Source organism: Stegastes partitus, unplaced genomic scaffold, assembly GCF_000690725.1.
Source record: "Stegastes partitus isolate 25-593 unplaced genomic scaffold, Stegastes_partitus-1.0.2 Scaffold1372, whole genome shotgun sequence".
Classification (NCBI taxonomy): domain Eukaryota; kingdom Metazoa; phylum Chordata; class Actinopteri; family Pomacentridae; genus Stegastes; species Stegastes partitus.
In genome coordinates, this window is record NW_007579103.1 from 177,398 (window position 1) to 187,992 (window position 10,595).

At 41.9% G+C, this 10,595-nt stretch overlaps 1 protein-coding gene across 1 annotated transcript in view; it reads left to right on the forward strand.

Moving 5' to 3' along the window:
- LOC103370113 (receptor-type tyrosine-protein phosphatase delta-like) overlaps positions 1-10,264 on the forward strand; it is a gene marked incomplete at its 3' end in the record, with an annotated part of 93,297 nt that extends 83,033 nt beyond the window's left edge. Inside the window, exons 6-11 of the mRNA XM_008299034.1 lie at positions 986-1,096; positions 5,117-5,386; positions 6,467-7,048; positions 7,400-7,545; positions 8,117-8,261; positions 9,959-10,264. Coding sequence (XP_008297256.1) covers positions 986-1,096; positions 5,117-5,386; positions 6,467-7,048; positions 7,400-7,545; positions 8,117-8,261; positions 9,959-10,264 — 1,560 coding nt within the window. The remainder of the gene's footprint in view (positions 1-985; positions 1,097-5,116; positions 5,387-6,466; positions 7,049-7,399; positions 7,546-8,116; positions 8,262-9,958) is intronic.
- Positions 10,265-10,595: the final 331 nt, after the last annotated feature.

Sequence of the window (10,595 nt, forward strand, 5' to 3'; positions counted from 1 at the left end):
ACATTTCTTGCTAAGATTTGCATGTCAAAACTTTTGTTCCAGAGGGTTATGTGTTGGTTTTGCCTTACATAATACTTCAATTAAATTTTTTCCAGATATCTGAGCAGCATTTTTCTATTTTTTGTATGCGCTGCATTTTTTTTTAACAAAAGCCACTTCACTTAGATGAAGTCCCAAATTATCCTGTAGGCTTGACTATTACACCCGATCTGTGATTGAATATGCTAAAATTCATACCTAAATTTCTTTCTTTCAATTGTCTTCCCTTGTTATGCTGCTTTCTTATACTGTAAACCTCTTTTGTTTGATCCATGTTTCCCTGAAGCGGTATCACTCATCCCCATATTGACCAGTCCAGTGACATGTTGTATATTGACGGGCTTGCCCCTATTCTTTAAAGTGAAATTATGACTTTTTTTTTTTTTTTTCATTGGCGCTAGGATGAGTGTCCTTTTAGACCCTATAAGTAATCAGGCTTTTTCTCTAAAGAGGTCGTCAACAAGGTAAAAGGTATTAGAGACAGAAGAGAAACTTAGGTCTTTTGGATTTGGTTGACAATGTGTTATTTTCTGTTCCCGTGTGGCTGCTTTAGGCCTGTTAAGGGAAACAACATATATTTGTATTGCCATGTTTTTGCATGATGCAGCTATCCCCTCACCTATCGTAGGATTACACAGTTGACCTCAGCCAGCGGATCGGGCTGTGATAATGATTGGGGGATAAACTATAAAGTAGAGCTAATGGCAGAATGTAGTATTTCACTCATGCAGTTTATTGTTTAATTACAACCGTCCTGAAACGACTTAAGCTTGACAGGACAAAGCAAATCTAGAAGTGGAAGTTGGGGGGAAGGGGGGCTGATGTTGGCCTCCTTGAGGCCAAACAAGCTCGTTGCATTTTTTTATTTATGCTTGTGAACTCCGTGCCAGCAGCATAACTTTAACCAAACATACTCCGCCACCCCCCGTTTGCTATTCCCAACCAGGAGCCCTCCAGATAGAGCAGAGCGAAGAGTCCGACCAGGGGAAGTACGAGTGCGTGGCCACCAACAACGATGGAACCCGCTACTCTGCGCCGGCCAACCTTTATGTCAGAGGTAGGGGATGCGCGTTGACGTCGCCGGCATGCTTCTGTCAAACATTATGTTGAATTTCTCTTTAAAAAAAATTCATGAGGAATCTTTAAAATCAGCCAATAAAAGTCTGCAGGGGCCATATCCTGTGAGGCCACTGTAAGTATGCTTTACTTTTTGGTTCTTTTTTTTTTTTTTGCACTGGACTTACCTGCACTGATTTGAACCTACAGTTTATGCTCTGTCATGTCTTTCTGGTCCTTTCTGTGGATTATCCTGACTCTAACACCGATGGCTAGACTGCTTGCTGTGTTTATCTACTAATTGCTTTAAAAACCTGACTGTTGGAGGTAGACGTCCCGCCTACGTTAGTCCCGACTCTTTCCCCAGCAGTGAACAGATCCTTTCTCTCCCTAATTATCAACATTGGAAGGACGCCTTTAATCGTATTAATTTAGCTATTGACAATGAAAGTGTAAACCTATTTTTAGCACATCAAGAGTTAAAACCTTTACATAACTTTTTCTAGATTTGGTATTTTGTTAGCTTAAATTAGCGAAATTAGCTCATAAAAATCACAGCTTTTGGTTGCTACACAGTGTTTATACGACTTTAGCAAATGCAGTATAATTAGCTGCTTTTTCTTTTTTTGCACACAGCTTTCACTTTTTTTAAAGTAAAACTATTTATTGCATTGCTGTAACTGTATATACTGCTTCCTACTTGTTTTTTTTCTCCAGTATTATTAAAAGTATTGTTTTAAATTCTCTATAAATACATGTGTGTAGCTGATAAGATATATTTCTATCTATTGTTCATGTATTTTTTTTATTTAAATTTCACAATGCTCTTCAGTCCTATGGTTAGCTTTTAGTAAAACTATTATAAAATCCCAAAGTAACATAATACAATATGCAATAAAGCAAAACAAAGGACTCGATTTTAATAAAATCACGATAAGCTAACCACATGGCTTGGGCAGAAAATGTGTTAAAAGTTAAATTTTCCTTCTTGTTTAAAATGCCTGGGTGCCAGGGAGATACCAGGGGCTCCCTGCACCGCACAGACAGAAGGTCCTTCGAATTGTTTAAGTAGCATTTGAACACCTAAAACATGGCCTTTTTACTCTCTGTGTTTCCCTTGTTTTTCTCCTTTCCTTATTGCATTTTGTTCTGCATCAATTTCCCTACATCCCTCAGAGCTGCGAGAAGGTTGGTGTGTCTTTACTTTTTGAACACAACACAAAACAGAAGCTCTTTTTTTTCTTTGCCACAAAAAAAAAACAAAAAAAAATGACATCTTGACATTGCAATTAAAACACAAGTGCATTACCATGTCCTATTTTTTTTTTTTTTTATTCGACCCATTATATTTCTTTTTTTTTACTTCGGTCATTTTCTTTCTCTGTCGCACATTTAATGTTCATGTTCCCATCGAGAATGCCCCCCGGTCCTTGTCAGAATGCTTGACTGTCCAACAGGTGGTGCATGTTTGCATCTTGGAGGTGGGGCGGTCGGGATGATATTTGCATCTGTCCCGCGGTCGATTTGCATGGTCACGTGTCCTCCCTGTTCCCCCCTCTCCCAGCCCTGTCAGTGTTCCTGCTTGGTTTCCTCTGATGACTAACAGCACAGCAGATCAATAGGGAAGGAAAATGCGCCTAATTAAGTCATTTCTTTGCTTAAAAACACACAACATCAGCAGGAACCATGTTCTCGATTTATGTGGGCTCCTGGAACCAGCTGCTTCGTATATGGGTGCTGAATCTCCCGCTTCATATCGCCATTTAAGCTCCACGACGCTCAAATTTTCCCCGTGGCGCTCTCTCTCCAACTGAAGTTCCTCGTAGATAAAAAAAAAATATGTTAAAGCAAAATCCATCCTTTGTCGTAATTGGCACTAAAGTCGAGCGTCAAGCTGTAAAAACAATCTTGCCCTCAGAGATTATGCACTTCCTCGGATGAGGATGTTTCTGCACAGGAAGTCATGAAAAAATGATGCATTTAGAGCGTTATCCACAAGACTTGACAAATGTAATGATATTCAAATGAGCAGGATAATATTATGTCTGTGGGGAGCGTGATCCAATTGGATATTAATTAAATATTGAGCGAAAGAAACGTTGTATTTAATAATGCAAGCAGTTCCCCTAGATTTCCTCTCTGGAGAGCCGCAGTCTGCTCGACAGAATGGGCTTTATGAATTAGTAGCAGCCAGCAGGAAGGGCAAGACTGTGTCGCGCTCACATATAGCAAACACTCGCACAAATAGCACAGGAAAATATGGCGTTTACAACTGGGGTAAACTCATAAATACAAGTATCCGGATGTTTAGAAGTGACAGTTTTCTTCAAGGTTCACTACTGATTGTCCTCTCAGCCAAGCTAACAGTGATCTACTTTAAATGCCGTGAGCAGTAACACTGACTTAACTTTTAATTTGAATCCTAACAGCACCTGGTCGTCACTTCCTGACTTCGTTATCATCTAAATATCATCCTCGTCGATAAAAAATCTAAGATGTTCGCCCTTTGTCCTGCTCCTTCTTCTCCCGAGACCCTTTAGCCACATTTACAGCAGTGGAACACTAACCCGCCCATTTGCGCCGTGCGATACCAACGTCTTCCCTCCGACCCCGCTACTACTTATTTTGCCCCCTGCGGCCCCCCGTTTCCACCCTGATTCCTTCGCACGGTTGCCTCCCAAAGTCACGTATTGTTCTCGTATGCATGACGGACTCCTGCTCCCCTTCAAAAGGCCTTGAAGCCGTCCATGTGCGCCGTGGATGTTGTACGTTTTGAGTTCACTTTGAAGCAGAGCGCTTTACTTTGATATTTATGACCTTTCTTTTGTTTGTTTTTTTGAGAATATTTTTAGAATGTGCATCCGCTAAAGCTGTCAAATGATATGCACGGTGACAAAACGTTACATGATAAAAACCACACATCTTGTTGCACCATCTGCACTTTTCTGCATCTTTTTAACAGGCTAGAACATTGCTATTGTAATTATATGCATGTGTAGTGAAAAATAATAATAAAAAAAGTCATTCTTTGTCTTGTCTCCTTATGAGATTCCTAGAAATCTCGGCACACAATCGTCAGCCTCTCCATCTGACTGATCTCTCTCAGTCCTTTCTATTAAACTGCACTTAGAGGCATGCACTCCCATTGAAATACTTTGAATAAGCATCAGTTCGTTTTGATTTATTTAGAGCGTGGATTGATTTGCAGAAGGTATTGTGGTGAAACACAGTAAAAGCTTGAAGCGCCGTCGTCTTGCATGAAGCTCAATCGTCCCTGAATTCACCAGCATAAAGAAACCACGCATAACATACTTCTGTCCTCAGAGCCGTCCGGCACAGTTTTAAAAAAAGGTTTACCTTTCTTATCCATGTTCACAGACTTGTTTGCATTAAAAGCAGACTAGAACAAAGCTTCTAATCTCTGTGCACGAAAGGTCAGCGTCGGTGTCAAGTTGATCAAAAGTGCGACTGCGTAACATTTGACAGCCTTAGTTTTCTGTTTTATTTGGATTGAGCCTGAACAGCGCAGAACAACACCATCCCTCCTCCCCTCTTTCTGTTGACTCCTCGGCTGTTTTTTATCTATATGTCTGTGTGATGTGAGGATGTGACGCGCCACATTATCTCACATCAGCTGGAAGTGCGCAGCCTGAAAAGTTGTTTCTTTGCATACAACTGTGGAGTGCTGTTGACTCTCCAGCACCTTGTGCAGTTGTGTGTATATCCGTACCGATGGTGACGCAGTATTTTTGTGCATGGTGCTCGTGTCGGTGTCAACCCATCCACCACTAAACCTCGGATCGAATGTGTCGAAATGTTGTTTTCTTAACCTGTGTCACAAACTACCCAGACAGAAACTGATTTCATTTTTATGCTACGATTTAACATTCTGTTCCCATAAATAATGTATAAACACGAAAGCATCATTTGAGGGACAATACAGACCATTTTTCTCTAAAGATTTTTTTTTGAGCTGTTCCATTTTCTGCTCGGTTTTCACACCGCGTTTTGTCTGTTTCAGTGCGCCGGGTGCCACCGCGATTCTCCATTCCACCTACAGACAATGAGATCATGCCGGGCGGCAGCGTCAATATCACATGTGTGGCAGTGGGTTCTCCCATGCCATATGTCAAGTGGATGCTGGGTGCTGAGGATCTTACGCCAGAGGACGACATGCCCATTGGACGGAACGTCTTGGAGCTCACTGACGTCCGGCAATCGGCCAACTACACCTGTGTGGCCATGTCAACACTCGGGGTGATAGAGGCTGTGGCTCAGATAACGGTGAAGGGTAAACATGCTTCTTATTCTGCTTACTCTGAGTTAAAGACGGAGGAGGAAAGCAAGAGGCCGGCTTCTTAATAGCTGGACGTTTCTCTGCGTTTCAGATTCTCCATTTCAGGTCGCAGCTCATATTTGTTATTAGCAGCCTACCCAAGCAGAGACAAGCGGCGGCGCTTTAAAGAAACTTATTTACCTCTCGCTGTCATGATAAGTCATCTGCAGAGGATTCTTTAAAGCTTTAGACAAGCCCTGGCACCAGCCTCAGTGCATTAGATTCCAGATTGAGAATATAGTGAAGTGCTTATCTCTCAGCTGGAGAGCCGCAGAGCCACCAGCTCACCATTTCTGTTAGCAAGACGCAGGGAGGCGGGTGGAACGTAGTGAGCATTGTTTGGTGTCCTCTGTAGACATGGTACTTATCTGAGTGTAATCATATCTACACTGCGGCATACTAGAAAGATATCCCAGATTGGTGTCGCCAGACTCACACACACACACACACTCACCGGCTTTGTTTTTCCAAGACATAACATAGAGATATTAGTCACAATATAACAGTGTGGCAGGAGCTCCCCCAGAAGCATACTTCAAATGGCATATAAAGACAATCTATTGCTCTGATATCTTGTGCCATGTGCCACGGTGCGGGGAATTAAAGCAATAAATTTACCTGTTTAATTATTAAAGTGATAAACACTGGGAAATCCAAGATTAACGACAACAGCACTCTTAAATGCCGAACATGGGGTATACAAGCCCTGGATCCCACACAGTCCTTCATATGCACCTTCTGTTTTTTTTTTTGTGTGTGTGTGTAAACTAGGAAAGTGAAATAATATTAAGACTATCCACCCACCTAATAGAATGCGCCAAACATATGAGTCTCTTATGAGTGGAAATATACTGTGTGTCATCAGTATCATGTGCAATGGTCTGGTAAATTAATGTGATCAATATAAGTCAGCCATCAACAAATTAAAATAAAGTCTCTGCGGCTTATGAAATAAATTACAGAGGTATAACTTTGCAATGCTTTGCAGTAGATTTTGCATTTTTATTAATATTTATGTAATAATTATCATCACAGCGTTGCCCAAGGCTCCCGGCATCCCTGTCGTGACGGAGCGCACCGCCACCAGCATAACGCTGACTTGGGACTCTGGCAATCCCGAACCGGTGTCCTACTACATCATCCAGCACAAGTCCAAATACTCGGAGGACCTGTACAAGGAGATTGATGGCGTGGCCACCACGAGGTACAGCGTGGGAGGCCTCAGCCCCTACTCTGACTACGAGTTCCGAGTGGTGGCGGTGAACAACATCGGGCGAGGGCCACCCAGCGAGAGCATCGAGGCCAAAACAGCCGAGCAGGCGCCCAGCACGGCACCGAGGCAGGTCCGAGGTCACATGATGAGCGCCACCACAGCTGTGATCCAGTGGGACGAGCCCGAGGAGGCCAACGGGCAGATCATGGGCTACCGGGTCTACTACACCATGGACTCGGCCCAGCACGTCAACCTCTGGGAGAAGCAGATTGTCCGGGGGTCGAACTTTGTCACCATCCAGGGCCTCATCCCAAACAAGACCTACTACATCAAGGTTCTGGCCTACACCTCCGTAGGCGACGGACCTCTGTCCCCAGACCTTCAAATCATCGCCAAGACAGGAGGTGGGTTCAGAAAAATGTTCCACAGTCAAACTTGGAGTGTCAGAAATATTTTTGGCTGCTACATTTCTTCTTTAGCCGCTGATCCTAATTAGTGGGTTGCAGTTGTTAACCAAGAGCTGTAAACACGTCTTCAAGCTGTCAACAGACACTTAAACGGGCTTTCTCAAGAAGGAAACAATTGCTTCATGTGAAAAAGCAAACAAAGAACCAAGAAATTCCAATGCCACTTTGATTATTTCTCATGAGAAAGTCTTTTTTTTCTAGTAATTATTAGGACAGTGTTGTTAAACTTGAGTGAAAGTGAAAAGTGAATGAACGGTGCAGTGATATAAATCTATTTTGCAATTCCAGTTCCCTCCCAACCAACCGACTTCAAAGGAGAAGCCAAGTCAGAAACCAGCATTTTACTGTCATGGGTTGCCCCGGCGCAGACGGGACAAGAAAATCAAGTCACCGGATACGAACTCATGTACAGAAAGAGAGACGACAAAGACGAGGTGAAGATTTACTGGCGTCGAACCATTTGGTTGCAGCAACTTAATTTTATTTTGTTATGATGGAAGTTTTGTCTGCCTCGTTATATTGATAATATGACTCATTAATAGGACATAGGAGGCACGTTTTTCCTTTCTCGGCATTTGTATGTATTAACCTGATGCTGGACGTTTACTATTTAAGTGTTGAGTACATACGTATGAGCAATTATTCCATTAGTAGTGCGATTATTTATCCGGTGTAGTAGGTATGAAACTATTTTTGGAGTTTCAGCAATCAGAAATAGTTCAGATTCTATGAGGAGTTTGAAATTTAAGGTATTATAAGTAATATTTTTTAACATTTCTGACTTTGACCAGACACTACCTTCAAAGTAAGAGTGTCATATTTACATTTAATTTGTTTATCACACTAAATTATTACAAAACTTCTGTCATACACGAATATCTCACTTCATTTCTGACATTTTTCTCCAGCTGAGAAGACAGTTTCCTCATCTTCATGCATTCTCACAAACCTCCCTGTTTTTATATGAAAAAAAAAAGTGACACCAACAATCTTTCCTCTCCGCAGAAACGAATCAGCTTCGAGCCGACAACCACATACCTGCTGAAGGACTTGAAGCCCTTCACTACTTATACTTTTCGGCTGGCTGCTCGTAGTAAACACGGAGTCGGAGCTTACACCAGCGAGATCTCTGCAGAGACTCCACAGACACGTAGGTCTTCTTCCTTATCTGACAGAGTTTATATTATTTGGGAAGTAAGTCATTTTCAAATGCATTCTGAAAACATTTTTTTAACGTGTGCTGCAAAAATCTAAAAAGTGACAGAAATGTCAGGAAGGTCCTACCCAGCACTGATAACGTAAATGCAGTTTTTTTTTTTTAAACTTTAAATGGCTGATGCATTTGAAAATAGCAAAGATGTAAACATTGAAAACAGTAAATGAGTGTCATGAAGGCTACCTGACCATGCAGTACTCACTTTGAAAAGGTTGCATGGACAGTGTACCTGGGCTTTCCTGTAAAGTCGGGAGACAAGGTTTTTAAAAAATAAAATAAAATCACTCTCAGCCTTTGTTGTGCAAAACCGGGCTTTTCTTAAATGAATGATAAAGTGTTGAATTATTCATACGGACGCCCATATCTGTGTCTGTGTTTTTTTTTTATGAATGAAAGGGCACGGCTGGCCTTTAGGAAGCCTTGTCTCTTGGCATTGCATGTCAGCCGGAAATAAGAGAACACAAAAGTTTCGAGACTGAGCTTTCTATGTTTGCAAGAACCAATTCCTCGAACGTCAAACGGGGACTTTCCCGTTTTTCCTCAACCGCTCAATTCAAATTAGAAATCAAGTTTTTGGAGTTACGATATCATAGAAAGCTCAAAGCAAGTGCTGTCTTTGTAGTTAGGGAGATTTCCACCCAAAGGCCTCAGATTTATGGAACAAGGCAAAATTGGGAAAAACAATTGGATGATGTTGTTTGTGAGAAAATTAAGCGAAATCCAGCGCAGTCTCAGTAAAAAAAAAGACAACCACGAGCTGCTGCACTTGACTTTGCACGTCCGACATAAATCTGAGGGCTCTGAAAGACAAGGGCAGAGACCAGGTGGGTATCAAACCTCAGAAACTCCAAACTCTGCCCAGAAGCACTTTCTGAGGTAAATGATGAAATGAACACACGAGTGCATGCCAATGTTCTCAGACTCTAATAAATCAGTCATGTCTCCTTGGGAAGTTCTCTGTTGTACAATCAGGCTTTTACCACAAACCAACAGGCTTCGGAAAGGTTGGTGACAAATACAACATTTTTTTTCTATTTTAAACTAGCCACAGCATCAACCTTTATGTTTTTGGATTGATGGTAACTGCTTGCCAAATTTGTCTCAGTACGTTTATTTTTGGAATGGTTTATCTTCAGTGAAGAGTCCTTTGAAATAGGCTGAGGTTTTATTTAAGAATTAAGGGATCTAAGAAGTAGTGCTCTAGGATGTGTGATTTTTTTTTTTTTGTTTTCCTTTGTTTTTTATAATTTATTTTTTCATGACAAAGGTAGGTCACATACGGTAAAGCTGTCCCTTTTTTTTCCAAATCAACACCTCCCATTCATCATAAGTGTGCACACTTTTGTGTTTGTCTTTTGGTTTCATCTTTATTTGTGATGTTTCACGGATTTTTAATCCTTTTTTTTTTTGGTTTACCCATAAGTCATTGTGCTTGTTCCTCATTTGTGTCATTTTATTTCCCCTTTTCTTTTTCCTTGGTTTGATCAATTCTACCATCATCACCCCAATCGAAACTGAAACTTCTTTCAAAAACAAAAAAACAAATCCAACTCAATGAATGGCCTCAACCAACAACAACAACAACAAAAAACACAAACCTGCACTTGCTCCAAATCCGACCCACCAACCAGAACCCTCGGGCCCGCCTCAAGACGTCAAGTGCTATAGCCCCAGCTCCACCAACATCCTGGTAAGTTGGCGGGCGCCCCCAGTGGAATTACAAAACGGGATCATAACGCAATACACCATCCAGTACGCCGCGACCGAAGGGGAGGACACTGCCGCTCGCCAAATCTCCAGCGTCCCTCCGGAAAGCTCCGAGTACCTTCTGGAAAACTTGGAAAAATGGACAGAGTACCGCGTGACGGTCACTGCTCATACAGATGTTGGAGCAGGACCGGAGAGCCTGCCACAGCTCATCCGCACAGAGGAGGATGGTATGTGTTCGCTCAAAACAAAAGCTCCAGCTGCAAATCCAGTCTACACCCCCCTCTCTTAACCCACCCCAACAAAATACTAACCACCTATCTACAACTCCCTCTTCTTTTCTACCCTCTCTGCCTGCTTCTAATATGACTGTCAGCGCCTCTTTTAGCCCCACTTTGGACAATTTTTTTTTCCTTTCTTTACCTACAAAACTGCGACTCATTTTTTGGGGATGTTTTTTTTCACGCTGCTCAATTTCAACACATGGTATGGCATTTTCAGCTGCAGGCCTCCAACTTCCCGTCCCAACTGTCATTTTTGAAACTGAAACTGCTTTTTTTT